A 12,812-nucleotide genomic window follows, 5' to 3' on the forward strand; every position below is an offset into this window, starting at 1 on the left:
TATTGTCCTCTGCATAAAACAGAAGCAAGATATGTTATATTTATCTTTTCTGACCACATTGCCTGCCAATATTCATGCCTTTGTATTAAAGATGTCACGTTCACTCTTAGATGCATACGGAAGAGGATTAGGGCCAGTGGAGAGGAAAAAAAGGTTGGCAGGATTCTGACTTTTAGCTCAGAGTTCGGACTTTAGAGTGAGAATTCTGACTTTGATCTCATAATTCTGAGAATAAAATGAGAATTCTGACTTTAATGTCAAGTGAGAAATCTGACTTTAAAGTCAGAATTCTGACTTTATTAGTACTGCTATTATTCTCAATTTTAAGGGAGAATTCTGAGAATAAAGTCAGAATTCTCAATTTAAAGTCAGAATTCAGAAAATAAAGTGAGAATCCTGCCAAACCTTTTTTTCTCTCTCTTCACTCGCCCTGATCCTCTTCCTTAGATGTAAAATGCTACTTTTGATAATTTTCTTTGCCATTACCTTTTACGTTGTCATTTGTTCACCTTGATCAACGTTTTAAAAGCAGCGTTTGAAACTAATGGTGCCTCTCTTAAGAGGGTGTCTTCCACAAATAACACTGGAAGCCATGTTGTGGCACGTGAAGAGACTTCGTAGGGAATGAATAAAAGCAAACACCTTCACTGCACCAACAGCACCCCCCCCCCCCCCCCCACAGACTGAAATGTAGTCAGCCTCACCCTGCATGGGGATGATCCCACGTCCTCATTAGGCAGTACCCTGATGGATATTGTGTCCCAAAGCACCTCTGCTGTGTCCCCCGCAAATACAAAAACAAAAAGGTGCACATAACTCTAGGCGATGACGAACGCTGTCTGAAGAACACCCACCTTCTCGCACACAGACACACCGATAAAGGTTAATGCAACGGAGATAGATGGACCAAAGGGAAGAAGAAATATGGAGAGGAGGAGTGAGGGGGGGCAGATTGATGGTTTGACAGCATCTGCAGACAGGTAGAAAACAGCACTGACAGGTGAGGAGGTGTTGAGGCCAGTTATTGCTTCTTCTGAGCTGGCCCGCTGCACTTTGTCACAGTGATGGACAACACACGCACAGGACAACACGTTGGCAAGTTGATCTTGTATGTGCAACCTGCTGTCAACAAAACAACCCACAAGTAGTAGGAGAGAGTTGCACGCATGCATGTTAGGGGAGTTTACATGCTGGGGGCCTCATTCATCTACATGTCAGCTTGTGTGGAAAGTGGATACCACAAAATGCATTGAATTAACTCTTAGACATACATACTGTATGTGCATAGACATGCTTTTTTTTAAGCCTGCAAACACTTTCCATTCACTCCGCTTCATGAGATCAATGAAGCCCGAAGTGTGTAATACACTATGCTCAAATGATGTTCCCTATGTGTGTGTGTGTGTGTGTGTGTGTGTGTGTGTGTGTGTGTGTGTGTGTGTGTATGTGAGAGAGACCATTTTACCAATAACATATCAAATATCATTGTTTTGTATGGTGTACATCAGGGACATGCAGTCAGGGGAGGCACGGGAGAGTGAGCCTCACCTGCATACGAAAAATTAATAATCTGTCGTGTACTTCCTATGAATTTACGTTTTGTTTCCAGTAATGTCAATGATAATATCGTGAAAATTGCTGAATTTCGGTATTTCCTGTTGAAATACGTGTGGTAGCAAACAGCCTCACCTCACCTCAGATTGCACAATCCCTCGCTAAATGGTTTGAGGAGGCCCGTAATTGGTAAGTGCCTGTAGTTCTCTCTTCGTGTCTCAAATATATTTTCAGACACTTTTAACTTACACTCTAATTTTCTATAGTCAGGCTAATGTATGTAATATTTGTGTTACCTAATAAGTTCTGCTGATTGCATAAAACCATATAAAAAAAAGTTGAGGCAAACAGTAATTTACCTCACGAAGGCAAACTTACTATTAGGCAAACATAAAGGAAATTGCCAGGGTTCCTGAGATTTCCAGGACTTGGGATCCCAAAAACTGCTTAACGGCATATTTTAGTCTTAATTAATGTGTTTAAAAACACATCAAAATGTATATTCTAACATCATTGTTTTTGACTGCTCCCGCCTCCCTTTTCATACAACATGACCTATTCTATCTTCTTAGGGATGGATGCATCGTAAATTAAGTGGCAGCAGCAGTCCAGGCATTCGGTCCAGGCAAATTTGACTCCAAGTGCTACTTTAAAGCTAAACATGTAAAATATTACACTGGGTAACACGGTTTTTGGTGACTTAGGTCTGACAGCTGTTTTTAACTAATTTATGCACACAAAATCTAAAACTGATCTCAGTTTTTCAGCTACAGGATTGCTGTTTTCTTAAAAAAAATGAAAACAAGAAATAAATACCAGTAAGTGCCCTTGTATGTAAGTGAAACACTAAGCTGCAATAGCTACAAGCGTGGAAAATTAAAACAAAAAACAAAACAAAAAAACATCATAAAACGAAATAGATGGTATGCAGCCCATGCTTACAATTTTAAGAGAAAAAGCACCGCAATTCCTCTTAATTGCTACTGACTGCACAAACAAGTTGCCACGTAGCCGTAAATTAGTCCAATTGTATAATCAGCACTTTTTACTACAGTCTTACTACAGCTAATCAGTAGAATCTGGAGGAGAAAAAAATTTGACGTTCTAGACAAATATCTGACTGCAATTTTGGAATCAGCATGCCATTTTTAGTCTTAATCAGCATCAAAATGTAAATTCAACAATTGTCCCCCCCTGTCAAACTATAAACAAATTCTCAAAACTAGACCACCAATTGAAACAGGACCTAATCAATAAAGGAGGATAAAGCTTTAAAAAATGCGGTCAGAAGATGATGCTAAAATGATGGCAAATATGTTTGATTCAATATTGAATAAATCTGACTAATATCAGTACTTCACCAGCCACGAACCTCACCGCACATCCCTGGTGTACTGTACATAGATATCTGTAATATATGTAAATCTGTTTGTGTGCAGATATTTGCAATATGTACTATTTATAGTACAGTGCATTTACAACGGACTGCCTTTAGACTTGTACATTTGGATTGTCACACGTGACATCTGCATATTCAGTGTGACCTCACCCTCAGTTCAACGAGCATTAAAGGATTAACTTTAAGGGCTCTATTTTCATACAATGCATCTGCGCTGTGGTGCAAATGTCTGCGGATCCTGATTTTCATATCAGCGAAAGGCTTGCTGCACATTTGCCAATTTGGCAGAACGGTCGCAGCCGAGCTGGGCGGGCCAGCACAGTAGAAGGAATGTCTTGGAGATGGTCCAGTGACAATTTGGTGGCAGAAAGTCGATCTAAACTTGACGCATCCTAGACCAGGTCTCACACCGGCGCAAGGTAGTTAGCTGGTCTAATGTGACGTATTTCATAAATATGTGAACGGCGGGCATCAACCCCTCTGGATCATTATATTATATTTTTTAAATCATCCAACTGTGGGTTTCATTGCGATGTGGGTCGCAGATGTACTTCTGCCATGTCGATCCACCGGCCTGCACTCGTCTGTGAACTTACCAACATCGGGTCTAACCAACCTCCGTGCAGATATACGCCACGCGCCGCACAGGAAAATGGAGCCCCAGATTTGTGTTTTATCGTCTCTCCAGCTTTTTGTTGCATTTGCACTCATTATATGGATAAGAACAATGCTTGATATATTACGTCAGATATCAGTTTTTAAATTTGTTTTGTTTTTTCTCGGACAACAAGAGAACGCTATCCCACCGCTATTACACATTTTGAACCCAAAATGGAGGCCAGTGGTTCTGCTCCTGTGCATGTGCTGCATTTGTGCACGTGTTAACGTGACATGAGGGTGGTACCTCGTGCGTGTGGCCCCTGCAGTCTTTACAGATGGGTAGAGGGGAGGAGTAATGGTGGAAGACCGAACCAGAGAGATTGTCGATCATCAGCATCTCCCCTTCTAATGTATCCTTGATCAGGAGAGATACGCTGTCCAACCACTGGCTCTCCTGGAACACACACACACACACACACACACACACACACATACACACACACATGCGTACACACGGGGACACACACACACGGGACGCGGGCCAGCAGACCAAAATTGCACGCAGGCACAACAAAGATGTGCACATGCCGACATGCGAGGACAAAGAACACGCAGGGAAATGCAAAGACAGGCGTCAGGGTCGGAAAAAAATGCCGTTGTGCATGTAAAGATACAAACTCACTGTCATGAGGCATCCTTCAAGAGAACCTTTTCGGCACACACATCATCCACAACAATACTTCCATACGGATTCTGCTCGTTTTCTCTTTGGATAAAACCAATTCCGCGATGGGAGCACTTTAAACCCTCATTAGCCTGGTAACATATTTTACTTCTAAAAGCCGCGAGCGCGGAGAACGCTGCAATTACATTTGATATATCACCTCATTTACTTTGTGTGGTACCTTGTTGTAACAGTTTGAGATTCAAGCAAATGTTTGTGCCCTGGGCATGATTAGGTTGAAAGCATTTAAGACTCACTCAGTCTGGGTTTACCTGCCAGAAACTAGACTAGTTCAACCAGGGAATTGAAAAGAAATGACTTCAAAATAAATTCTCAAAATGTTGCTAAACAGTATGTTAAGTTCCCTTTACCACTTAAGTTGTATTCACATATAGTTGTTACATATGACAGAAAATAAGGCATTCAAATTTGCTAAACAGTTTGTGTGTTTTATGGTATTGTTTTCTATTGAGATTATTGATGTCCAAGTGAACAGACTATTGTTCAATAATTTGTGTGCACACATGCAAATTTCTAAACATGCTGTGCAAAAGTCATATTTCTGAATCACACCAATGTATTAAAATCAACTATGGCTCTATAGAGTACAAATGAGTGTTCTGATCACATTGAAATAACATATGAGAAAAAAAATGTCCTAGTAATATTTGGATTTTACTGTCATAACATTCTGCCCCTGATAATTATCATGAAACAGTCTACTACTGCCTTGTTCTTTTCATTGTGGCCCAACTATTAAATATACAATCCTAACATTAATAAATTAAATGATGCTACAATGCCTCCTTTTGCCCTGTGTTCTCTCGCACATCACCTCACACACATCACACAGACATTTCCAAGAGAGTCTATTTTGTGTAGGTGGCTAGATAGAACGATAATGTTTGATTGATTGTGGTGGCCTATGTGTTGGCCTCTATTAATAACTGTATTACCGGACAACAATAGGGCCCGTCTGCTGGGAGTTGAAGTTGAGAGTGAGAGTGAGAGTGAGAGTGAGAGAGAGAGAGAGAGAGAGAGACAGAGAGAGAGAGAGAGAGAGAGAGAGAGAGAGAGAGAGAGAGAGAGAGAGAGAGAGAGAGAGAGAGAGCTGAAATTAATTACAACCTCTATCCGACTGTCACTGCCTGAGCTATTATCTCTCCTCTCCTATTCCCTTTACCCTTTCGAACAGTGTGTGCGTGTGCGTGTGCGTGTGTGTGTTTGTGTAACTCCGACTGTCTTCTTTTACCAGCTATCTATCAATAGTGTTTCATTGCAGCAAAATCTTGGTGTGTAAAATAGCACAAGGGAGAAGAAGATTGCCTGGCAAACTCAGCAAGAAGCAAATCTGATCAAATCAATCAACGTAATCTCGTAAAGCAGCTAAATTGACAGGATTACACATACGTCGTCTCACAAATACATCTTGCTAAACTCGAAACTGATCGGGCTGTGGATGGACGTATCAATCTGATTGCTTGGAGGAAATCAAGTCGACAGGTTAAGCTGCAGTTCGGATGTAATAAAAACAACAAGAGACAGCAACTTTGTAAATATTTGCTGCCCGTAAAGAGATTAGATTAATGTTGACATGTATGCAGTTTTATCAGAACTGAAGTACATTTTCATAGTCCCAGAATGAACAGGTGGATTTCGGGGCCCCCAAGTCACTATCACCTTAAGGTGCCTTCAAAAAAAAAATTTCAAAATTCGATATTTAATGTATTAGGAATATGTTATACTGTTAGAATTCCATATTAGTCAAGATCACAAACTTTTACTGTAGGCAGACAATGTACATGCAAATAGCCAAATACTTTATGTGAGCTTGTCGGCAGTGTGGGTCTTTTTGCCTAATTATGGCATTTATTGAGCACATGGTACATGGTGGACCTTCACTTAGTAACATGATCCAGTTGTCGAGCTGACTGTTTAACAAATATATTCCACATTTCGAAAAGGTTATACAAAGAAATATCAATTGAGAGTTCACTTTAACGACATCTGACTGCGCACATAATATGACGGAAATTCTGAAATAAAAATGTAAATATTTTCAGCCTCCACTGAAGAAAAACAAAATGCTGGTTGTAATGTCACTGTGCAGTCTAACTGTGAGCGTGGGTGGAGTTTTCTTTCTTTTGGTATAAGGGCGCAACTAGGAATGCATTTTGCGCTGTTGTGGGAGTGAACACAACAGAACTTGATTCCCGGCCAATCAAAGCGGCCCCCTCCTTCCCTTATATTCAGCGCAGAAGAGTCTACATGGCAGAAGCTTACGGACTTGCTACATCGGTGCCTGCAAAGTACATTTAGAGGGAAATGCAAGAAGATCTCCGATTGACAGAGCACCTTCATATGACGCAGGGTGCACAGCGATTCCTGCGACACATGCAAAATGTTTGACGCGATTTTTCGGGATTCATCAAATAAATTGCTGTAGACAAAAAAAACATGCAAATTTGGATATTTATATTTAGTATTATTTACTTATTACACACACACTGTAGTTAGAGCTGTGTTCTGGACATGCCATAATCCCGTACACACAATTTTAAAAGATTCCTGTACTGGTATGTGTGCAAATGTTTGACCAATTGAACTGTTATTATTCTGCTACATTTTCATGACTGGGTGATTCTGATGAGGACACCAAGGCACGTTACAGTGATATTAACCAATGTTCTCCCTTACCGCACCTCACATGACCGCAGATTTCCCTACTCCCTAATCTTATCTCCTATCTCCTTATGGATGCAAAATTGATGGAATCAGTTTCTTTCTTCTCTACAGTCAGCCACAATGCATTTGTTCTTCACTATGACTCTATTGACTTTACACTTTGTGAATTTTGCAGCACTGTTAGACCTGCCCACGTTCTCATTTGAGTCTTACTTCACTAAACACACACATATGCACACGCGCATATAAACACACACTAAACCCTGGGACTGAATAAATTACAGATCCCTTAATGCATATCAGTCAAGACCGCTAGCGAGATGCGTGTTCTCCCTGGTCCGCAATATGTTCCTCTATCAGCCAACGCTGAGCTAAAAATGGCTCCACGTGTCTGAAGTGAAGGTGAAAGGCAGCCGATGAGTCATCTGAACGTGTGTTGATATCATTTGCAACTCACCAAATGAATGAAATGCGAGTAAAAATGAGGGGGAGGGTCCAACAAGGCATGCGATTGTAGCTGTAGGTGTGAATGTAGGTTACTTCTTTCCCATTCTGAGAAGCAAGCGGCTAATTAGGGCACTGATTCATGCAATGCATGTCTGACTTGTGTGACCTCTGACAACCCAGTCTCCAAAGAACCTTTGCCAACTTGATGCTGATAGACAGGAAGGTGATAGTGGTATTCGTGCACAGGATATATTTGTCTATGTATGCTGTAAATCTAGGAGAATGCCTAGCGTCTATGAATCAAGGTCCCCGAAGCATATCCTAGATGCACGACAAGCCCTGAAAGCTTCAATAAAATTTAATTTTAAGATACAAGAGAGGAAAAAAAGGGAATTGTAAAAAGAGAGCACAACCATAAAACGTGGCTGTCAAAATGATGGGAAAAAAGGCAAGGAGTCTCTTGTCAACATCAATCAAATCACAATTCACAATTTTGTTTTGTTTTCTCAGTATAAACTACTGCACTGATACGTTAGATAAGATACACGGAGAATACACAAGCAGGGAAATCTTCATTTTATTTTGGTTATAAATCTTATTGCTCTTTTTGTCTTCCACATCAGGACTTCTCAGCGTCAAGGCTACAAAGCTAAGAATGAGTTATAAGGTCATTGAACATGTACATAAAATAATGATATCTCTTTGTGGATTGTGTTAAGTCATGTCAGGTGAAAATTGGTTAACCCTAAACTTTAAAAGGACTACTGACCCCTAACCCTCTTTTGATAAATAGAGCAACTCAAATATCTATTTTGTTAGCCAATTAAAAAAGTGTTTTGATTTTGACACACACTCACATACATGCACACATACACACACAGACATACGCGCAGAAAGAGACTCACTTCATGTGCTGGTGAGTACAACGGTCGGTTGGAGTCAGCGGCGCTGTACGGCATCCTCCCTCCTGCTGCCCTCTCTCCTCGCCCTCCTCCCTCCTGCCTGCAGCCCTCGGTACCGTGGGCCGATCCGGCGGCGACCGCGCCTTTCTCCACCCCTCCGCCGCCGCAACCGGGGGCGCCCATGCAACAGAGGGTGCCCTGGGCCAGCTCCAGCTCAATTTCTGCATCCATCTCCGCCTCCTCTTGGGCCTCCTTGTTGGAGTCGTCCAGGTGCTTCATCAGCACGGCCACCACCACATTGATGAGCACAAACTGGGCGGTGAGCACGAAGGAGACAAAGTACATGGGCGAGATAAACTGAAGGCTGGGATTGCAGGCGTAGTCCACATCAGTGCCGTGGTCTGGTGGGCACTCCCGCAATGTGTCCTGGACACAGACGATGGACAGGAGGATGAAGATCAGTGGACAATATTTTAGCAACCTATCTGTATATGCACACTATACACTAGGCCTAGTCAGGGTGAATAGTAACATCAATGTGGGTCCCTCGGCAAGACCCCTATGGTATATGCATGCCCCCAATACCAATTCACTGTTGCTCCCAAACCAGGATATAAATAGGCAGGTTGCGTTAGGAAGGGCATCCGGCATAACATACAGTATGTGCCACACATGTGAGTGACTTGCTGTGGTGACTTCTAACTGGGAAAAGCCAAAAGTCACTTCGTACTGCGGGTCATTAAAAACTTATTGTTGCAACACTCTAAAAACAGTTAGGTAAAAAATAACCCAACTATGGGTCAAAAATGGACTGATCCTCTACTTGGGTCGATTTGACCCAACTTTGAGTCAAGAAATGGGTCTTTCAGCGTAAAACAATTCATAAATATTGGTCAGATCCTTTACTTGGGTCATTTTGTGTAAAACAACCCAAAAAGTTGGGTCAAATTGATCCATAATTGGGTTATTTTTGACCCAACTAGATGGACTTATTTTCAGAAATATTATGAATGGTTGTCAGATGAGGACAAGCACAGCGATATCACCACAAACACGTGAATTTGCTCATCACGTGATTAAACGACACAATTAATGACACATTAAATGTACAAACACAATTTGGCCAACAAGCTAACGTGGCTAATGCGGTCACAGTTGTTGTTTCATTTTTCAATTACGAACAACTTTGTGTATCTGTTGCTTGTCGAGGAGCATAATTAACGTGGGACAAGGCATGACGTGATGCCGTCCACCTCGCTCCTTAACAAGCTTCATTTTTTGCAATTCTTGTCACTCTTGATGCTAACACTTTGGCTAGCTAGCATGTGCGTTGAAGGCTAACTCTGCAGCTAGGCACCGTTTGCGGAACTATTTGATTAGCTACACAAACAAATCATAATTTGCTGTCACTTAATATTGTTAATATATGGGGATTTTTGTATTGAAGCAGTATCACACTCGAGGTTGTAGTGATGATTATCTGTGGAATCGAGCCTACCACAAATTTCGTAATTAAAGTTAAGTTTTAAAGAAATTATCCATCCATCCATCCATCCATTCTCTTAACCGCTTGTCCTCACAAGGGTCGCGGGGGTGCTGGAGCCTATCCCAGCTGGCTTCGGGCAGTAGGCGGGGTACACCCTGAACTGGTTGCCAGCCAATCGCAAGGCACACAGAGACCAACAACCATCCACACTCACAATCACACCTATGGACAATTTGGAGTGATCAATTAACCTGCCATGCATGTCTTTGGAATGTGGGAGGAAACCGGAGTAGCCGGAGAAAACCCACGCAAGCACGGGGAGAACATGCAAACTCCACCCAGGAAGGCCGAAGCCCGGACTCGATCTCACGTCCTCTGCACTGGGAGGAGGACGTGCTAACCAGTCAACCACCGTGCCGTTAAAGAAATTATAATATCTAGTATTATACTTATTACCAACCATCCCAACTTAAAGTTTAAATAATTTTTATGTAAGTAATTTTACGACCAAAAGTTCATTGGTGGTAGGAACCACTAAGAGTGCTTTTTGGAGGAAATACTAATGTCTCATCCAGGCCGTGCCCACACATGACCCCTCTGAGCTGAAGCCGGTCTTTTTGTCTTAAATCTAATTTGGCCTGACATTTACTCAGTGAGTTCCGTCACAGCACAACATTATTTTTGCATCTTATTTCTCTATTTTACTTCACATTTTCACATCATACCAGAATCACCAGCCACTTCATGTATCATTCACACTTGCTGCAGCTCCATAACATAATTCCTCATCTTCTGCGTAGCTTAGGAGTGTTTTGGGAGGGAGGATAGCTGCAGGAGGTGTGCGTTCAAGGGTAATTAGTGTTTGGTATGCGTGCTCAATGAGCCACAGTCACTTCCTTATCCATCAGAGCGGAAATTTGTGTAGCCCTTTGCTGAGCCAGCACATTTCTCCTCCATCGGAAGTCACGATTAAGACAAAGGATATTTTGTCTTTAGTCTCTCTCGGGGCATCTTGTCGGTACTTGGTTGAACGATTTGAGTTAAATCTTTTCCGACACTGAGTAATTCGTAAGTGGTATGGTCCATCTGCTACTGAAGAAGTGAGCATGCAGAAAATTGAACGCACCTTCATGATGCCATTCCAGTTGTCGCCCGTAGAGACTTGGAACAAAGTCAGGAAGGCCATGCCAAAGTTCTCAAAGGTAGCGTGACGACTCATGCCCTCGCACGGGTAGTCTTGATTGCAAACTAAGGATGAGAAGTTGGGATGCAGGGGAAGAGGGAGGAAGTCATGCGGAAAGCAGAAGGGATGATGTAAAGAGAGGGGGAAATACAGTTTGATGTGACAAGAGATAATTTCGAGAAATTCGGCACGCCGTTCTTCATAAGACTTTGCTCCCCTTTAAAACTGCAGCATCACAGCTGCTAAGCTGCCTTGAAGACGTTTTTTTGATTAATAGCAATGAAACCTGTTGCCCCATTTGTCCTTGAGCTTGAATCCCAAAATAGACTTAAACATGACCTCAAGAAAGAGACACATTTCTCAGGCACGGCAGAAATTTAACAAGATGAAGAGTGTATGTTCTTGTAGCAACGTGGCATTTAAGGACAGTACTTCAAGAGCACTGGAGAGTGAGTTGATTCCCCGTTGGCTAACTGTGAGAGAACTAATGAAAAGACTTTAAGGATGGAGAAAAAATATGTTGCTTTTAATGGGATTCAATGAGGTTTTGGGTGCACCAGCTGGATACTGATGGTCTTGAAGTGTTGAAAACTACACAGTATTTTGTCACACAAATGTTTTTTAGTTTTTTGTAAAACCCATAACTTCAAAGAGCTGGCAAGTTTGGATTCATTAGTACATCAAAATTGAATCAAGATAGTCTTTTCGACCTATGACAAGATGTACATTTCTGTAAATTTTTTTAACACAATCTAAATGTAACTGCAACCTTAAATTAAAACATGTCACTTTTCTAGTACCGTAATTTCCGGACTATAAGACACAACTTTTTTTTTTCCATGCTTTGAACTCTGTGGCTTAATTTGCCATTGTTAATTTCCGATTTTTTACTGACAAGCTTCAAGTCTCGTCGTCTGACCAATAAAATTGCCGAACATGTCACAGTGGACCAATGAAAGTGTCCCAATCCGCCCTCATACTGAATATTCGCCATTGGCGGTTGAGGGAGGGGCAGGCTCCCTGAGAGAGGAATGTGGAAGTTTGTGTGCGTACTGCGTTGAGTTGAGTTTACAGTTATGCATAGGGAAGATGTGCCATAAATACAGCCATCTCTGCTGTGCGACCCCTCTCTGTTGTTTGTTTGCCTACCCGACTCCCACCATCGCTCGCAACGGATGACAGGCGCTATCCTAGAAGATTCGCGTGACAAGAGAGACAGAGGTTCTGGGGCAATACTCTGTCATTTAGCTGGCATCGGCATTGTTTGGGAGGGGAAAGCATATACCGTTGTTTATGGTAAATAGAAGTATTTTTTAAAATCCATCTTTTCCTTTGCAAATATCCAATGTTATAACCTGAACTAATATAATGTGGAGAGCGGCAGCTAATAATACAACATGGTTAATATATGTACAAATTCGTTTTTGTGGTTAAATTTAGCTGTAATAAATTTAATCAGGTGCGCTTTGTAGTCCAGAAATTACGGTAATTGCAGCGCAATATCGTGTTCCCGTCTCAAAGTAGTTGCTACAAAACACATCATGAAAGAGCGCTACTGTGACAAATGTTCTAACCCAGAGATGTTTGTATGAGTTGTAATAAAAAGGTTACTCACCAAGTTCTCCGAAAAGCTCTACTCCTAAGGCGGCGTAGATGAAAAACAGTAGCATGAAGAGCAGACCCAGGTTACCCACCTGAAAAACACAAACATTACAAAGCTTGATAGAACTATTCAGATTCAGATTCATTCAAATTCAGATTAATTGATTGATCCCTGGAAGCAGCAGAGGAAGACAAAATGGGAAGCCTGGCATCTTGCCTATGCACCTCGA

At 41.7% G+C, this 12,812-nt stretch overlaps 1 protein-coding gene across 3 annotated transcripts in view; it reads right to left on the reverse strand.

The window, feature by feature from the left end:
• Nucleotides 1-12,812, reverse strand: part of cacna1ia (calcium voltage-gated channel subunit alpha1 Ia) — a 174,154-nt gene that overhangs the window by 13,202 nt on the left and 148,140 nt on the right. For 2 of the 3 annotated variants that reach the window (XM_086076594.1, XM_086076677.1), the window contains exons 30-33: nt 12,596-12,674; nt 10,924-11,045; nt 8,315-8,737; nt 3,858-4,007 (exon numbers count right to left, since the gene is read on the reverse strand). In XM_086076594.1, coding sequence (XP_085932720.1) covers nt 3,858-4,007; nt 8,315-8,737; nt 10,924-11,045; nt 12,596-12,674 — 774 coding nt within the window. The remainder of the gene's footprint in view (nt 1-3,857; nt 4,008-8,314; nt 8,738-10,923; nt 11,046-12,595; nt 12,675-12,812) is intronic. The other variant, XM_086076756.1, reaches the window with a different exon arrangement.

This window comes from Leptonotus elevatus, chromosome 1 (assembly GCF_054856555.1).
Source record: "Leptonotus elevatus isolate MCC_2025b chromosome 1, RoL_Lele_1.0, whole genome shotgun sequence".
NCBI classification, from domain to species: Eukaryota; Metazoa; Chordata; class Actinopteri; order Syngnathiformes; family Syngnathidae; genus Leptonotus; species Leptonotus elevatus.